At 37.1% G+C, this 20,062-nt stretch overlaps 1 protein-coding gene and 1 long non-coding RNA gene across 2 annotated transcripts; both read left to right on the top strand.

Moving 5' to 3' along the window:
- Window positions 1-8,167: 8,167 nt before the first annotated feature.
- LOC129431819 (uncharacterized) lies at window positions 8,168-11,638 on the top strand. The gene is made up of 6 exons (XM_073871668.1): window positions 8,168-8,217; window positions 8,637-8,697; window positions 8,841-8,891; window positions 8,973-9,017; window positions 10,198-10,262; window positions 10,347-11,638. The coding sequence occupies exons 3-6, from the start codon at window positions 8,856-8,858 to the stop codon at window positions 10,540-10,542; spliced, it is 342 nt and encodes a 113-aa protein (XP_073727769.1). The 5' UTR covers window positions 8,168-8,217; window positions 8,637-8,697; window positions 8,841-8,855; the 3' UTR covers window positions 10,543-11,638.
- Window positions 11,639-12,071: 433 nt separating this feature from the next.
- Window positions 12,072-12,836, top strand: LOC129448966 (uncharacterized). Its single transcript, XR_008645930.2, has 3 exons — window positions 12,072-12,175; window positions 12,266-12,419; window positions 12,504-12,836. It is a non-coding gene; the product is annotated as an uncharacterized lncRNA (long non-coding RNA).
- The last annotated feature ends 7,226 nt before the right edge of the window (window positions 12,837-20,062 follow it).

Here is a 20,062-nt window from a genome sequence, read left to right as displayed (position 1 = left end):
AACTTCTTTTTTAGTAAATCATCACAGTATGGACAGATATGTGCGGACAGCTACTTCACTGAGCAAGCAGCTGAGTTTTCAGACAGTATTTTAAACATGATCGTCACAGACATGCTCCTTTACAGATTTGCACACACAAAAGAGACATTTATATTCTGATGAATATATGGGCTTAAAGTACTCAGTATATGAAACCATGCATGGACACATGTTTTTGACTCCTAAATACCACAAAGCAATCCAATAAGACACTTATGTTATGCCTGAGCTGTAGATTGGGAAACGTTTAGTTTTGAAAGTTATGTTGCACAACTTAAAGGCAGAGTTTGTTTTTCATATGTTATGTTTTGACTACAAGAAAAGTAAACACTTAAAAGCAAATCGCATCAAATCCTTGTTCATAAACAATGTGGAAATGGTGAATAAAGAATTATAGTTTGTATAGTATGTAATGACATTAGTCAAAAAACTTCTTCACATTGGAATTGCGTGAAGCTAGAACAGGATTTCTGAAATTAGGAACATAGATTTTTTTTAAGCAAAAAGTGGATGAAGATTAGACGGACGAAAGTGAAAGCAAAGAAGAGTCAGGTGCACAAATTTCTTTGGACTCTTTGGATAATAGAAACATTTCATTTGTTTCTTGAGGCTGGACTTTTTGAAAGGTAATTTGTAATTTGCTATTACGTTTATCTTTGTATTGTGCTGAACTCTTTAAATGATGGATGACGCAGAAGAAATTGCTGACCCAGAAGAGGGAGCCCAAGTACACGCAAAAAGCACTGCAGGAGTGAAAATGTGGAAAAAATTAAACAAGAAGTTCTTTGTACACTTACTAAATTGTATTGAGGTAAATGAAAATCTTCAAGAGTTTTTGCAGGATGATGAAAAAAAGGATGATCAGCAAATCTGGTTTAAGCCCAAATCATCAAATATCAGAGATTTTATTTTTACTACTGAACACGTAAGGAATGCAAGTGCTGCTAAAAATGAGGACATTTATCCAGGTGATAGTGTTTCTGTAGTTGCTTCTGCTGTGAGGAAAAAAAAAGAGTAGAACAGGTTCATGAGTTGGACGTAGTTCTGTTGCCTCATCATTATTTATTTATTATTTAAGTTTATTTGAATAGGGACAAGTATGTTACATAAGCTCATGTTACATACTACAACATTTTAGCCAAGGCTAATTCTCAATGTCAGTCCCTAGTGGGCCTTTACAACATTTAACAATATACAATTAAATAATTAACCTTAAAATGCAGTATTACACAATATCATTCAAAACAACAGTCAATGTTCACATTTCTGACCTCTAATTAAAAAGTCTTTGAGTTTGTATTTAAAAAGGACCCAGTTTGATTCTCCTTTCAGTTCAGTGGGTAAACTATTCCATGCTTTTGTACCTTGTACAGAGAAAACTGATTGTCCAAATGAAGTATTACGTTTGGGGATCTGACAATTCCCGTTCAGAGCTCCCCTAGTCCTTGAACCCACACTTCTAAGGGCAACTATACAATCACTCAAGACCAGTGGAGCTTGCTGATTTAAACATTTATGCATCAGCTTCATTAAAGAGAATTTAATAAAATTTACAAACGATAAAATCTTTAACTTCCTTAAACTAACACAATGGTGTGACCTAATATGTTTCCTATCTAGGATTTTAACAGCTCTGTTATAAATCATTTTGACTGGCTTAACTACATTGGCAGTGGCCTGTGACCATGTGCAAATGCAGTAACCTATGTGCGAGAAGATCATAGCGTGCATGAAAGTGAAAGCAGCATGAAACGGCAGGCATTCTCTAATCTGTCTGAATGTATCAAATAGACATGGTCTTTTTAACATTCAATATCAGACCTGCGTTTTGAAACCACAACACCACATTTTGCAGATGTGTTGCAAGTTCTTCAGAAACAGCCTGCACATTTTTCCCTCGCACATAAACCACTGCATCATCTGCATACATTTGAATTCCTGCTGTAGGACAAGAATCCGGCAAATTTGAATTTGAAAGGCAGAAAGATAGAGATTCTTCTTCGTACTATGGGACAAGAAAAACCTGTACATAGTCACATTCTGTCAGACCTGGAAAGTGAAAACTATGTAGAACTATAGAAGTGTTTACTCAGAAAGAGATTCCAGTAAAACAGGAAAATATCCCTCAACAAACAGGACCTGGAAAAATGGCCATATCTAAAACAAGTAAGGCTTCCTCATCTCAAAGCAGAGCTCAAAGAGAGTCAATCAACAGTATTGTACAGCTAATGCACCGAGTAACCCCAGGGTGCAGCCTGGACGATGGGGCGGTACGACACTTCTAGCCGGAGCTACACGTGTTGCCCCGCCACAAATGTAAACGCCGCCTTTGACATTTTGCTCCGACCCAGCAGGGGGCAGTTAGCGTTAAAACGCTTGCAACTGCAGCAGCAGAGTAATAATAATCACGTTGATAGAAGGAGGTGAGTAAAAGTGGTTGTGTGTGTTAACATTTTACACGATGTTCAAGAATCGAATGTGTAACAATATCACAGTGTTATTCAGGTGAATAAATGAAACTGTTTTTTTTTTCTACTTTAGAAAATTCAAGAGAACGTTACTACATTTTTCAACAAACATGGTCCACCACACCGTGGTAACCAGAGCAGAACACGAGGCTTATATGAAGTCTACTTTTAAACTGTGCCCATTTTGTGGCTTCACAAACTCCATTTCCCACATGGTACATATCCATGTCGGTAGACATTTTGAAGCCGCAGTAAAGGTTTGTTTGATTTTGATGTATTTAATTTGAAGGTATGATTTGTATTAAATGTTTTTCTATAGATCACGTTATAGTTATATTAATATAAGTTAAGTAACTATGTTGATTTTGCATGGCATTGTGCTTTTTTAGATTTCCTAATTGTCAAATGCAGCGGCAAGTGCCGAGAAAGAGCACATTTTCACTGCTGCTTTTGTGAGAAGACCGTTATTAATAGGTCACAATTACTGACTCACATTTCAATGCACCCTGAGCCTCGTGATGTTGGTGAACCAGGAGTTACAACTAGTTTGACTCCAGCCACTACATCTGACATGGACAATGTCATGAATAAAGACACCACAGATCTTAAAGAACTAGACCTAGTTCACAATAGTATGTCTTTTGTTATTGTAAAGTTGTTTAAATATGTTAAATATTTTGATTAAAGGTTTTAGCAATACATTCTGAAATTCAATTTCTGAATCAATTGATAATTTTTATAAATATTTGTTGTATCTAGTGGGTCTGAGTAACCAGCAGGAGCACAGTGTTTACAACTCTGGAGCAGAGAGGTTTGGAGCTGAATCTTGTGTTCAAGAGAGCCCTTCGTTGAAAGGTGGGAGGATTTGTGACACATCAAAAAGACATGGTCCCACATTGACATCTTTAGCTTCTATAAACAGAGGTCAGACTTTGCGACAAAAATAAAATATTGCATATTTGTTTAGCCTAATTGTCTGCATGTAGAGTGATCTTTTCTATCTAGTAATTACTTTTATTGCTTTAAGGGTCTCTTTCAAACATAAAAACTGAAAACCTGACGCTTGACAAGCCACCAGTTACAGATGAAGCGGAACAAAAGTGTGGAAATGTCAAGAGTTCTACAGGTAACTGATTTGTAAACTTATACTACCCGGGGGGTTGCAGTGGTATGAGATTTTCACGGTACAATAACAGTGTCAAAAAATATCATGGTTTAATGGCAAACAATTCTGCACAATAAAATATTGTATTGAGGATAAATTTACTCCAACATCTACAAAGATGATTACTTTTCCTTAACTAAAAGCTCATTGCAGTTGCTGGATGGAAGGCATGTATTATAAAAGATTGATCTTAGGATTTAAGATTTGATATATAGCGATGGTAGATTACAGTACTGTTAATAAACAAATGTATGAGAGATGATAACTCGATCTTCTTACTTTTAACCATGAAACTGTTATACTGCTGCAATCCTAATCCTGCTGTAGGCAGTATGCACACTGATTATAAGTGTGCAGTAGTAAAGACTAAACTTCAACTATGTTGTTGTTTCATGCAACTTTTCCAGTAAAAGAAAAAAAAACGTGTGAGGACATCCGATGTAAAGCCTAAAACAGTTGTGTGTGTGCACTGCAATTTGACATTATTAAAACACAACTTAAGAAAGCACATCCAGAGACGACACACTGAATGCAGGGAGACTATATCATCCAAAAGATATTTAAGATGCCAGTGTGTTGATGGCAAAAATGGAATTTTTGCTGTTGAAAAGTCTTTCCACGGTGTATCTACTCCAATCCATGTTCTGAAAAATACCTGGGGACAATTACAAAGGTCTGAGTGTGAATTGGATGAGTGCTGCATTACCAGAGACTTCGCCCACAGGAGTGGCATTAAGCCTTTTGAGTGTGACCACTTGCAGTCTTTATCCTATTGTCCACGTGTTGGTCAAATACAGACTGATCTTCCAGAAAAAACACTGTCTATGATGGTTGACCAGAAGTGGTTTGGAGAAGCAAGGAAGAATCAGTTAATTAATCTGAAGAAGGATTCTAAGGCTGAAGGAGTTCCATTGTCAGTGTCTGTACAAATAGGAGACCAACTAAACAAGTTGCATGTGTCTGTGTATGAAAAAAAACGCTCCTATTACAGCAGACTTGGCAGAGTAATGGTCTCCTATGATGTTAAGAAAAACACCTGGTATTGCCCTTGCTCAATGCCAAGAATGCAAACCACCGTTCAAAGAAATTCTTTCATCCATTTGAAGGTCGATTACTGCATCCATCGGAAGAGAATATCAAGAAGGCATCTGAAAATGACCTGGATGTTAGTTTGCCATGGCTTATCCACCGAAAAGAACCAGCTGATCAAGATGGTCACCCTGTAACTGGTTCATGTGACCATTATGTTTTATGTGATGTGTTCCATCAGAACAATAGTAAGGATCCTAGGGATTCCTTGAGGAAGATTGGCCTTGTCCCGGAGCTTGCAGGAAAAGTAAACAGTCAGACAGCTGAGCAACTCTTTTCAGATATGAAGAAAAATAACTACTTTCTGAATATGATGAAGCCATCGTCCCATGTTTTCCTGGCAAGAAATATTTTGCACCATAAAAATGTAGCACGGAACAATAAGGTTATAAAACAGTTAAGAAAACTTGCAGATGAAAACACAGAATTACAGTTTGATTGCAATGGAAAGATCATTTTGGGTAATATATTATGACTGTGTGCATGTAAATATATATTACATACACGTACTTTATACATATGAATGTACGTGTATATGCCTATGTGTTTTAGGTACAGTCATGGCAGAGAGTCCTCAATCTTCCAAAACTAGTGAGACTGCTGGAGTATGTAGTCAAATTTTAGGTATGACGGTGATGTTGTGGTAGAAAGTTTAGACACATTTGGTTGAGTTGAAGTGATGATTCATGTTGTTGTTGGTTTTTTTATAGCTGCTGTCCAGCCACCTTGTGAAGAGCACACATGTCACAGTGTGACTACAAGCCACAAGCCCTTCTGGGCAGTGGAGGACATGCTTCCAAATAAAGCAGTGTGGGGCAAACCATTGCCAGAACATCTTCAGAAAATGGTAGTGATTTGTTTGTGGCTACACTAAAAATCTTAAAACATGATCATAGTTTATGCTCTCTTTATATATATATATATATATATATATATATATATATATATATATATATATATATATATATATATATATATATATATATATTAGGGGTGTAACGGTACGCACAAATCACGGTTCGGTGCGTACCCCGGTTTTGAAGCCACGGTTCGGCTCATTTTCGGTACAGTAAGGGGAAAATGCAAACATTAAACTGCAGGTTGTTTATTACTATAAACTTTTTTTACAATTTGTTTACACTTTTTTAAACACTTTTTATTAAAATATAATATATAAAATATATATAAAATGAAAAAATAATAAATAAAATACTACTGCAAAGTTCTTTTTTACATTATTTTATAACAGAAGGTAACTCTTTTCTTAACCTTCTCTTAAACTTTTTCTACTAAAACCTTGAACTAACAAATTCAATTCCTGAATACATTTATCAACAATACGCCTACATTTTTGCCACCAAAAATGTTCTGTTTTGATTTATTTTGGATTGTTGAACTCACAGTATTGAATTGGCTATGTACCATCTCTGTATAAAAATAATATTACTTCTCTATGTGTAACTGCATAGCAAGCAACATGATGATATACTTATTATACACTCATTTTGAGATTAGTGAGTTGCATACATAGCCATCTTTGATCTTTTGCACGTTTCTCCTATTCTTTGCTTGTGTTGTCAATGCCCGGGTTACAGCTCTTCCGTGTCCCGACCAGCTGATCGCATTGTGACAATGATATGATTGACGTGAGGTGCAGATGAAAATCTGATCACGCATTCCTTATTCTCGCTGTCACTGAGAAAGCGCGTCTCATGAATGCGTAGCAACGAAGACGCGCAACCTCTCACGCACTTTTGAAAGAACAAAGCAGCGCGTTGACACGCGTTTAACATGCGCTTTTAGATACGACACGTAAACGTTTACATCAATAATCAAACGGATATACAACTAAGTAAATAAAAATCTTTCTGCGGGCCGAATTATGTTATATGTTTGACAGAAGACTTGCGCTGAACGAGGAGACTTTCGCCACTTAATATGTTCGTGCGGAAACGCACGTATTATGTTCCGCACAGGCGCACACAAAATGCATTCGGCCTTTCGGTGCACGTGTGCACCGTGCCGAAAGCCCTGAACCGAAACGGTCCGGTTCGAATACACGTACCGTTACACCCCCAATATACATATATATATATATATATATATATATATATATATATATATATATATATATATATATATATATATGTTTTTTTTTTCAGGTTGCACATGTGTTGGACCCCAACGGTGACATGAAGGAACAAATTGTTTCTGTGGGATCAACCAGACTGTTGCGTTCCGATCTGTTGTCTTTAGGACTGTCAGAAGAAGTTGAAGCAACAGTAAAAACGATTTTTCTTATTAAAATGAGATGAAAAAATATTAAAGTGACTAATTTGTTTTATTTAAAATTATAGATTTTGAACTTTTGCCTAAGAACTATAAAGCACATCGCTTTCCGAATGGTAAAGTAACAGTCTAAAATATTTTATTGAAACGGCATAGCTTTGTTTGTATCTGATTATTGTTTCTTTGGGGCTTTTTACACCTGGTCACTTCATGCGTTTTCTCTGATCGGATAGCTATCTGATCGTAAAAAGACCAGGTGTAAACGCCCTCTGAAACGATTTCGAGACAGATTTAAATCCGATCACTCAAACCACTTCAGAAGGTGGTCTGGGACGCATTTCAGAGAAGTGTAAATGCATCTGGTTGATGAAACCACATACGTCGCGCTTTACTCCTCCCAAGCGTAAACACGTCACTCGCAAGTAAGCTGGAAGAGCCCCAAACAAACAAAGATGACACGCCTATTGCTTTATGGAGTGATGACAGCGGGTAAAAAAGCTTCATAGAAGCTTTACAAGAGTCTAATGACAAACTCAAATGATATTAAACAAAGAAATAAACGTTAAGAGAGAGTTTTGTGAATGCTTTTCCTGTCATGGACCTGTACATGAAATCACCTCGCTGTCACTCTCCTGCTGCGCTGTACTGCGAGCTTTAGCTCATGCTGAGCAAGGAGATGCGCGTCCCCTGCCTAACATACAGTACAACATACAATAAGTGCCGCCTATTGTTGCATAAACGTCATCTTAAGTTTTTTAAGGCGGAGTAATAAATAGTGTATTTGCATTTTGGGCGGAGGTTAAAGATCGGATTCATATCCTTTTTGCCAAGATGCATTTATGTGGCCAAATGTAAATGGAACAGTTTTAACAAATCAGATAGCTATCCGATCAGAGAAAACGCATGAAGTGACCAGGTGTAAAAAGGCCCTTTGTTACAGGATGTCAATGTATATGTTGCAAATTCATATGTGGTAGTGACCTGGCTTCCACCAAATTATTGTTTCCCTGAGCTGTCCCTTTCGGTGAGTTATTGAATGTTGTATCTTATAAATGATTGTATTATCACTGAATATATAACATATTTCCTAGGCTCTAATGTTTCTATATATTTTAGCCTGACCTTGTGGTTCTGCCAGCATGGGTACCTGGCCACTGGCTTCTCTGTGTAAGTATTAGAATTCATATGAGAACAAAGTTAACACAAAAGTTGTAATTTCAGCAATATTCAATATTAAAAATGTTTGCAATTAAAAAAGTTTCACAATGCCAGTAATTACATAAATCATTACGGAGATGAGATATAGATGTATTTTCTCGACTCGATTCAACAATAAGGATTTGGACCGTATATTTACATATTCAGGTTATAGAAATTTTCAGAATGTGTTCAAAGATTACAGTGGTTCTGTTTTAAACTGTAATCTTCTTTTTATTTGGTTCATTGAAAATTTCAGTGATGTTCATGTCCGGTTATGTATCAACAAACCCCAGATATGACACTTGTTTGAAACTGAGATATAGATGGACTAATTGACATTGAGGACTTTATCCCTAACATGTTGGGTATCATATTTTTTTTTACAGGAACATTGCAAAACTCATTGATGGCAGAGAGTGGACAGAGAAAACTGCCAAGACATATGAAGTGTTTTATTTAAACATTTTACATTTTATTTAAATGCTAACAAAGTCTATTCCATTACATAAATTATAACATTTTAAATACTTACAAAGTATAGTAATCTGTGAGAGTAAAAGTATGTGCTTGTTTTAATCCAAACCTCACAGGGAATCCCGAAGCAGATGGGTGGGAACAACTGTGGGATTTACATACTGATGGTAGGTACAATTTGAATAGTTAGTGTTAAAAATTGTAAGTAATAACCTGCTAATTTTCTTGTTCTTTGTAAATTGTAACAGTACACTCTGTACATGGCTTTGGGTCTGGAATTTGATTTTACAGAGGTATGTCATTACATTATTCAGGTAGTTATTTGAACAGACATTAGGGGTGTAACGGTACGTGTATTCGAACCGGACCGTTTCGGTTCAGGGCTTTCGGCACGGTGCACACGTGCACCGAAAGGCCGAATGCATTTTGTGTGCGCCTGTGCGGAACATAATACGTGCGTTTCCGCACGAACATATTAAGTGGCGAAAGTCTCCTCGTTCAGCGCAAGTCTTCTGTCAAACATATAACATAATTCGGCCCGCAGAAAGATTTTTATTTACTTAGTTGTATATCCGTTTGATTATTGATGTAAACGTTTACGTGTCGTATCTAAAAGCGCATGTTAAACGCGTGTCAACGCGCTGCTTTGTTCTTTCAAAAGTGCGTGAGAGGTTGCGCGTCTTCGTTGCTACGCATTCATGAGACGCGCTTTCTCAGTGACAGCGAGAATAAGGAATGCGTGATCAGATTTTCATCTGCACCTCACGTCAATCATATCATTGTCACAATGCGATCAGCTGGTCGGGACACGGAAGAGCTGTAACCCGGGCATTGACAACACAAGCAAAGAATAGGAGAAACGTGCAAAAGATCAAAGATGGCTATGTATGCAACTCACTAATCTCAAAATGAGTGTATAATAAGTATATCATCATGTTGCTTGCTATGCAGTTACACATAGAGAAGTAATATTATTTTTATACAGAGATGGTACATAGCCAATTTAATACTGTGAGTTCAACAATCCAAAATAAATCAAAACAGAACATTTTTGGTGGCAAAAATGTAGGCGTATTGTTGATAAATGTATTCAGGAATTGAATTTGTTAGTTCAAGGTTTTAGTAGAAAAAGTTTAAGAGAAGGTTAAGAAAAGAGTTACCTTCTGTTATAAAATAATGTAAAAAAGAACTTTGCAGTAGTATTTTATTTATTATTTTTTCATTTTATATATATTTTATATATTATATTTTAATAAAAAGTGTTTAAAAAAGTGTAAACAAATTGTAAAAAAAGTTTATAGTAATAAACAACCTGCAGTTTAATGTTTGCATTTTCCCCTTACTGTACCGAAAATGAGCCGAACCGTGGCTTCAAAACCGGGGTTCGCACCGAACCGTGATTTTTGCGTACCGTTACACCCCTAACAGACATGCATGATTATTTTGTGTGTGTGTAATATGATTTTTTTTCAGAATGACATGCCTCTGATCAGGAAGTGGTGGTGTGCTGTTCTTCTGGACAACTTTGCTCCGCAAATGTATGTAGCTGTTAGAATGTTCCTACATGAAACATTACTCTGTACCATATTTACCAATTTACCTCTTGTCTTTTGTTCTTTTAGCGATCAACAGTGCTTTAAGTGGGCCGGAACGCCCCGGTACTCAGTACCGCCACTTCTAAAAATAGCTCTTGAGCGTACCACCACCTCTACGTGCGCCCAGAACGTGCTTTTAGCGTACCGGAACGCTCATCTGTTTAAAAATCAGAGGTTTAATTTAATCATTTGGCTGCGCTGCCGCTTTTCAGAGCGCCCTTAATGTACGCTTCCTAATTCGTTCCACCGAGAGCAGAGACTCATACACCCTTGCGTTTACAAGTTAAAAGCGCATGCGTCCTTCAGTCAGTGTCAACGTGCTCTGGAGCCCATCAGTGTTGCCAGATTGGGCAGGTTCCCGCCCAATTGGGCGGTTTTGAATTTGATTGTGCGGGTAAAAATTGGCTTGGGCGGTTGTGCAAAAATTGGGCTGGTTTGGGATCAGTTGGGCGGGTTTGAAACGTGCATTTTATAGGCTAATTATTTAACAAAAAACCCAAATGTGCATGTATTTCATGACGTTACTAAACACACGCCCACTGCATGTGTTTGTGTTGACGCCACGCCGATGATGAGTCCGCGTTTAGCCAATCACAAGTGATAGCAGCCAGCCAGCTCTCTTAGCGGGAATTCAAGATGTTACAGATAGGAGTTGGAGAGTGACCCGGGCCTGAAGCAAATGGATAATGCCTTTTAAATCGGAAAATAGCACTGCAAATTCTGCAACACGGACTCCGGATTGCAACGTATACATTGCTTGTCACACATCGGCCGTGTCTCAATGCGAATGCTGCAGCCTCCGGAGGTCGCATTTCTAGGCTCCATATACGTCATCGACTGTCTTGTTTTAGAATATTAACAGTTATAAAGTTGACTTTTATTCTTAGTTAATAGTAAATTGTTGTAATATGCTTATACCTTGCGAATGTAATGGTCAGGTAACTCAAATAAACCAGGCTTGATGACGTATGCACCCTGCATACGCGACCTCCGCAGGCTGCAGCTGGAGTGAGAAACGGACATCAATTACACGTGTTTGAGCCGTGGATAAATTATCGGAGCATTTCAGGTGAACAGAACCAAATGTTCGGCTGTCATTTAGTCAATTGTGGAACCATGAACTTCAGCCAGTCTGTACATAGTTCTGAAAAGTTCAGATGTTCACAGTGTTCTTCAGCTTCCTTGCAAGTTAACGCACAACCAACAGCCTATTATTATTGTTGTTCTGCATTTACTGCTTAAGGTAAGCCTATTTACGATCTCTCTCTCACACACACCTATTTATCAAGAGTAAAAATACATTATTAATAATAATATAAATAGATAAAAAACGTTATTAACGAATTGGGTAATCATAAAACACTTAAATATACGCTGTAAAAGTGCATTGTTCGTGTGGGCGAGGGAGCATAATGTAGCTGTTGTGAACAAGTTGTGTCATTTTGCTAGTGTGGTTCTGTTCTGGTGTCGCTAGCTATAGTATGTTGCATTGATTGTGTAAGTTAAAATAACTAAATGCTAATCAAATTAAACCAAACTGTTGATTTAAATATTTTGGGCGGTTTTTTGTGCGTTTGGGCGGGTTTTGGAAAACTTTTGGGCTGGAAACCATCAACTCTATCTGGCAACACTGGCAACCATAGCTGCTCGGTTAAAATGAAAATACAATGAACACGTAATATGCCCTCCTTGTTTTAGACTATGAGTAGTAAAAGAACGCCGTCAGAATCAGAGGACTCGCTGACATGCCAACATGCCTAAAAATTCTGCACAGTTCATATTTTATTTGGTAGTATTATAAAATAATATCTTATTTTTTTTCTTATTCAGAGTGTGAAGTGACAACCATCTATCAGGTTTGTATAAACCAAGGTTGTCTGTAGTCAGTGTTTATATAATATTTAATGACTTAATGTAAATAAACATGTATGTTTTTGTTTTAACAGCTTTCCGTGGAAATCCTTTCTAAAATCCTAATGGAAGTTATTTTGTCAATGGGTGACTCTGCATACATGACACTGTCTTTGGTATGCAGATGCTTTCGGGATGTGGTCAATCGAGACGTTTTTCGGAAAGCAGCACACTTTGCCTGGCTAGACAGTAAGATTTAACACCCTGTTCAATGCACATTCTTCAATTAAACTTTTTATTTATCTTTCCTGTATTTTGTCTTTACGTTTTAAGGTGTGGTCAACTGGCAGAGCTTCACTCCCCGCTACCGGAGAGAGTTTAGAAGGATGTATAGCATCAGTGAATGCTTGGAGTGCCGAGTCCTTTTTAAGTCGTACCCACCGGGGTATAGGGGAAGAGGCCGACGTGGGGAACTGCAGGGCTTTTACTCTGATGCGTGCACAGGATTTTGCACCCAGGACTGTTTTTGTGCAGCAGGAAACACATTGGTGTGAAGGGAAAGGATAATTGGTGTGAACATCTTGTTTGGATTTATATATTGATGTACAAATTAATAGTTTAACGTTGAACTTTGCATGTGTTTTAATAAAAAAACATGCATCATAACAGGTTTCTGTCATTTACATCAGTCTATCTTTAAGGTTTCTCATATTTCATGTTAACACAATTTGCTAAGTATTGCTTCAAGCAGGGATGAAGTCCATCTATAATTAATGGATACTGTTTTCAGTTTTGACAATTAGGTGTAATATTTTAATTACCAACAATTTTAGAAAGAAAGTGTTTAAAAAGGGGCTGTTAAATCTATTGTTTGTAAGTTTTTTATATATATATATATAAATTGATGGTTTGTCTTTAAAAAACACACAAATAAGAGAGCATGCAACGTGTAATCAGGGACTCTTCATAAGTAAATTATTCAGATTGTATGATAGCCTACATTGGAGCCAGTATGAAATAAACAGAATTACACATAACTAACTTTTTATTACTCCCTCCACCATTTCAGTTTTCTCCTTAGCATGGCATAGATATATATTTATATAAATGAAATGTGTGTGTTTAGTATTGAAATGAATGCTTCGTGGAACATGTACATGTACCTTGATTTCAATACTCGCACACATTTTTTTTAAACTTATATAAATATATATCTACGCCATGCTAAGGAGAAAACTGAAATGGTGGAGGGAGTAATAAAAAGTTAGTTATGTGTAAGTAAGCAATAAGGTACGAGAGGCTGGGGGGGTCGGGTGGGACAGGACCCCCTCTATCTGAGGGTTGTCCCCCCCTAAAATATCATTAAAATATGTGTATTGAAAATAATTTAGTGATTTATAATACTTAAAATAATTGTGTAAGAAGTAAAACAACACAAATGCAAACGGACCACCAACAAAAAACGTTTTATATTTTGATTCCCCCCTCCCTTGCCTCACAGTGGTTTGGTCCACTGCCAGCGCCCCTTTTACCTCAGCACCGACACACAGTCCGGTGGAAGAGAAGTGTACGGAGCCGACGCGTTAATCAGCTATATACCTACAAAACAACGTTTCCCATCACTTATCAGTTTATCCTTATATGTTTTAAAACTGGACTATTTGAATATACTGAATATAATGTATAAACATTAACAAATTTCGTTTTATGAGAAAAGAAGCAGATAAACGATCAAGAAAACATTTTTATGCATTCATGCAGAGGTGAGGCAGAGGTGAAAGTAACGAATTACATTTACTCACCTTACTGTAATTGAGTTTTTTGTGTACTTTTACTTTTTTGAGTAGTTTTTTAAAATCTGTACTTTTATTTAAGTAGCCTATGTTTTGTTTAAAGTATTGTAGGCTATTTCGCTATATTTTAAATCATATCCGTTACTGAGTAAAAAAAATAAAAAGTAAGGTGATAAAGAAGCGCCTCGGATGATTGATGGGCGGGGGAACGCGCAAAAAGAACCATGGAGAGGGACGAGACAGGCGCGGGCTATGACCCTCAATTAAATTCTCTTATGAAAGAAACACCTGGCCATTGACGCGAAGTGATTGTTTCATTCAGGTAGGATTCATGCTTTTAAGTACGGATTTGCCGACCGGATTTTTACCGCTAAATAAAATTTGCACGACGCGTTTTTAATAGCGTACATGCGCATTATCTTCTGAGGTCTAGCAGCTTAGCGTCAAGTCAAACACAACTTAAGAACGTCCTCGAGAATGCGCAGATGATTAGACATTGCAGAGAGAGAGAGAGAGAGAGAGAGCGAGAGAGAAAGAAAGATTGAAAGACATCAGGGTCTGGGAAAGCTAGAATACAATAAACGTGTAAAGGATGTTTCGTGTATAGCCATGGCACTCATCTCATTATATGCTCATTTAACTATATATAGTTTAATAAAATAATGTATGTTACCAGCAATACTCAATTACAACCTTACTATAATGATTGTATTTACTAGCTGCTGACATAATATTTTTTTTGTTTTAAAAGTGCATAACTCACATGTAAAAATCATTAAATAATTCCATAAATGTTTTTTAGTTATAAAAAAGCTTTTTATTTTATTAACTTTTTGTTATTGCACTTTAATTGTCAAGATGTTTACAATTAAAAACACCTAGTTTGAGGTGAAATATACTAGAAACCTCTCCCCGCTGTAAAAAAGTAACTTTTACTCTAAGTAAAATTAAAATGACTTTTTATTCGTCTGAATGTCTACTTCCGCATTACAAGTTTGCTCAAAGCGTCATAATCTTCTACACCACTAAGATCTAAAAGCGTCACAAATCTCTACACCAATCTTTAGGGAAAACTGTACATGCAGTGCTGTCTTACACTGAAGTCCTTCCTATACCTCCTGACCCAGCAAGCATTTTTGGCTAACAAGGCTAAATTTGGGCTGCCAGTGAAAGTCTAATAGACATCTAACCATAGCCAAAAAATAGACAATGCAAATACTTTTAGATCATGTAAAAGAAATGAAAGCAAACACCTTGAACACCTGTTGGAATATCTTCAAGTTATTTTGGCAAAAATGGCATGTAACCAAATTCAAGGTTATTTAGGGTAGAAGTGGGTTACTCATAGCTGGACTATATTGGGTCATTATAAATATAGATATGTATATATATATATATATAGTCATTATATATATAGAGCACCTTACTATATAATTAGCCGTCATTTCAACATCTCAGTTTTTGCTTGCTGTGGGTGTTTCTGTCTGTTAGAGAAAGTCAAGATTCACCTGGGAGCAATTAACCAAGTCAGGACAGATTTAGTAAAACTTCTAATAGAAATTTATAAAAATATGTTTGATCGGCACAATTATAAGAACTGTATTATGAGAACTTGTTCAATAATTTTGCATGTAAAGACTTATACTATAAACTAATGCCTAAATGTTGTGGGGTGTAAGACTATTCAACAGAGACCCATTATAATACATTTTGATCAACATGACATAAGCAATCGATAATGTAGGAAAAAGCAGAGAATTATACATAATCATTTGCATGGATGTACCAACCAAAGCATTTGCAACTTGTTCAAAGAAATAAGAAACTGCTTTTTTGATGTGCACAAGTGACACAATGATGTGAGAAATGAACAAGTAGTTTTGAGAATTTCAATTCTGATCTGAGAATTGTACCAAAGCGACTGAGAAAATTGCACAGTATGCGCTGCAAAACGCAGCTGGTGTGAAAGCACAATGGACACGCGCATACATTTTTGTTAAATCACTGCTGAGCATGATGATAAAAAGCTAAAATGATCTTGTTGTAGTCTTGTAAATAATGTCACTACAAGATTCAGTGTTTGTAAAATCTTTAGTCTGAGACTGAAAACTGTGAACCCAAGTCTTTAGATGTGAGCTGATAATCTTATAAAGTCTTTTCTAAATCTTTTCAAAGTCTTTAGGTGTACACAAAGCATTAGACGAATGAATGCGTGTCTTTTTTCAATGCGTGCGCTTGGTCTTTGTGCGGCGCTTCTTGAATGCTTTAGCATTTAGCCTAGCGCCATTCATTCCTTAGGATCCAATTCAATTCAATTCAATTTTATTTATATAGCGCTTTTCACAAGTGTTAATTGTTGCAAAGCAGCATTACATGAGAAGATGTAGAGGAGAACACAGAAAATCAATAGATAATATAAGAAGTAGAGAAAGCGGTTAAATCGTACAAGCGAGCATATTAATAATGTAACGTATACAGTAAAGTGCTAAGTTAAGCCAAAGTTGGCTGACTCTCCCTGGGACTAAAAACCCTCTAGGAAAAAAAACCCAATGGGAAAAAGTCCTAGAAGGACAAAAACCCTTGGGAGGAATTAATATATATTCATATATATATATAGAAACGGTAGGGATAGGAGGCGGGTAAGCAAATTAAACTGGTTTAGCGGGTGGTCGTTGGTCGGGCATCGGCTGGTCATCACGTTGAAGGACAGCCAGTGGATCAGTGATGCAATGATCTTCACAGCAACCGGAACTGGGTCTGTTTGTCTCATGGTCCTCGTGGTCGAAGACGAGACAGGGAGAGAAAAACAGAATTCTATTAGCGTAGGGGCCGTTCGCATGCAATGCAAGTGTCAAACATTATAGTGGTTCAAGTCGGCTCGGTTCCAGACAGGCTAACTATTGCGGCAATAGTATATTACCCATATGAGGTAGGTGAGTGCTTTGTTCTAGACAAACTAACTACTGCGGGAAATGTACATTTACTGGACATTTTATGTGAATGCTTTGTTAAAGAAGAATGTCTTAAGTTTAGATTTAAATTGATCGACTGTGTCTGATACTCGAACATTATTTGGTAAATCATTCCAGAGCTTAGGGGCTAAGTAGGAAAAGGATCTATCACCTTTAGACACTTTTGATATTCTAGGGATAATTAAGTGACCAGAATTTTGTGAGCGCAGTTTACGTGATGGATTGTATTCTGATAGTAGTTCTTTAATATACGAGGGCGCTAGGCCATTTAAGGCTTTGTAGGTGATTAGTAATATTTTAAATTGTATGCGATATTTAACTGGTAGCCAGTGTAAAGATGCCAGAATTGGACTGATGTGGTCATACTTTTTAGATCGAGTAAGCACTCTTGCGGCGGCGTTTTGAACCAGCTGTAGCTTGTTTACCTGATTTGCATGGCATCCACCAAGTAACGAGTTACAATAGTCTATTCTAGAGGTCATAAAAGCATGTATAAGCTTTTCTGCGTCTGATGCAGGCAGCATATGGCGTATTTTTGAGACATTTCTAAGATGGAAGAATGCTGTGCGGCAGATGTTGGAGATATGACTATCAAAAGATAGATTGCTGTCGAACATTACGCCTAAATTCTTAACCGTGGAAGATGGCACCACCGTGCAGCCATCTATGGGCAACTTGTAATCTGACATATTATGTTTGTAGCGATTCGGTTCAATAATAAGTATCTCTGTCTTATTGGAGTTTAGCATAAGAAAGTTTTGTGCCATCCAGTCCCTAATATCACTAATGCAGTCTGTTAGACTGGTGGGTTTCGCTAGGATGCGACGAGATGTAAAGCTGGGTATCATCCGCATAGCAGTGAAAACTTATGTTATGTTTCCTGATAATGTCTCCTAGAGGTAACATATATAACGAGAATAGGATAGGGCCTAGAACTGATCCCTGAGGTATGCCGTATTTAACGGGGGAGTGATATGACTTTTCCTCATTTACATAAACAAAGTGATATCGATTGGTTAGATACGATCTGAACCAGGCTAACGCCTGACCACTGATGCCAACATAGTTTTCTAGTCTATTGAGTAAGATTGTGTGATCTATTGTGTCAAAGGCTGCACTAAGGTCTTGTAATATAAGGATTGAGATTTCACCACGATCGGATGTTAATAGGAGGTCATTTGTAACTCTAAGCAGCGCTGTCTCTGTGCTATGGTGGGGCCTGAATCCTGATTGGAACTTTTCATATGTATTATTATTTTCTATGAATGTGCGTAGCTGGCTTGCCACTACTTTTTCTAATATTTTAGAAAGAAAAGGTAGATTTGAGATTGGTCTAAAGTTATTAAGATCTCCCTGGTCAAGGTTTTGCTTTTTAATGAGCGGTCTAATAACTGCTAGTTTGAAAGCTGTTGGAACGTATCCTAATTCTAGAGATGAGTTAAAGATATTAAGTACCGTGTCTGACACTACATGAAATACCTCTTTTAGTAATTTTGTGGGAACGGGGTCTAGTATACAGGACGATGATTTGGATGACGTTACTAGTTTAGAGAGCTCTTCTATTGTAGTAGGATTAAATGACTCAAGATGTTCGTTTGGTAATCTAGTGGAAAATGTACAATTGGGTAGAGGGGTGGCTGCTTGCGTAGTTTCCATGTTTTCCCCAATAAACATAATTTTGTTAGTAAAGAAGTTCATGAAGTCATCACTATTGTGTTGGAGTTTACTATTGGTTTCTGTTTGTTCTTTGTTTCTAGTCAGTTTCGCAACTGTGCTAAATAGAAAACGAGGGTTGTTATGATTTTCTTTAATAAGCGTACTGAGATAGGTAGATCTGGCAGTTTTAATAGCCTGTCTTTAGTGTTGAACACTCTCTTTCCATGCTGAACGCCATACCTCTAACTTTGTGCTTCGGTAGTTTCTTTCCATTTTTCTAGTTACTTTTTTAAGGGCTGCAGTATGATGGTCATACCATGGAGCTGGCGGTTTTTCTTTGATTCTCTTTTTTCGAATGGGAGCAACGGCATCCAACGTGCTAGAGCAGACGTTGTTCAGGTTTTCTATTATAATATCTAGATCTTCACGATTATCTGCTACATGTTTCATTTGAGACAGGTCTGGAAAAGTGCTAATAAAGCTATCTTTAGTGGTGGAAATTATTGTTCTGGCTAATCTGTAGCATGTTGTAGACTGAGCGGTCCTATCTAGAAGTATTGTGTATGACAGAAGGCAATGGTCTGAAACGGCATCGCTCTGGGGTGATATTTCGATGTCATTAATATTGAGTCCGAGTGACAGAATTAAGTCTAGTGTGTGATTACGAGTATGCGTGGGCCCTGACACGTTTTGTTTAATGCCGAGAGAATTTAAAACATCCATAAACGCACGTCCTAATGCATCTTTTGGATTATCCACATGGATATTAAAATCACCAACGATAAGAGCTTTATCTACAGTGACTGTAAGCTCAGATAGGAAGTCTGCTATTTCTTTAAGAAAATCTGTGTGGTGGCCTGGAGGTTAAAATGAACGAAAGCCGTTTGTTGTTGCGATCAGTTATTTCCATATTTAACAGTATTATTTCAAACGAATTAAATTTTAGGTTGGATTTATGGTTTACTTTGAATATTTTATTGTATATTGTAGCTACACCACCCCCTCTCCCTATTAGACGAGGAACATGTTTATAATAATAGTCTTGTGGGGTGGATTCGTTTAAACTGGTGAAATCGTCTGCTTTAAGCCAGGTTTCTGTTAAACAGAGTGCATCTAAGTTTTGGTAAGTAATTATTTCATTGATAATTGGTTCTTTGTTGGTAAGTGATCTAATGTTAAGAAGGCCGAATTTTAACATTTGAGTTTCATCTGTTAATGTATTGTGTTCTAGTTTTATGTTAATAAGATTTGTACGAGACGAGGTAAACGGTGCTCTGTAGTTATTTGTTCGAGGAACAGACACAGTCGAGATGTGTTGGTACTCTGTTAAAAAAGGCTCTATGTGCTGGGATATATTTGATCTTGACATGTCAAGGCAGCTAACAGACTGATGGGTAAGCCGATCTGTCTGTTTCCTGACCTGGGCCCTGGATAGTCAGACAATATCAAATGTAAGACTATTGGTCAGATT

This window comes from Misgurnus anguillicaudatus, chromosome 9 (genome assembly GCF_027580225.2).
Source record: "Misgurnus anguillicaudatus chromosome 9, ASM2758022v2, whole genome shotgun sequence".
In the NCBI taxonomy this organism is placed as follows: Eukaryota; Metazoa; Chordata; class Actinopteri; order Cypriniformes; family Cobitidae; genus Misgurnus; species Misgurnus anguillicaudatus.
This window is presented reverse-complemented; position numbering and strand designations above follow the sequence as displayed.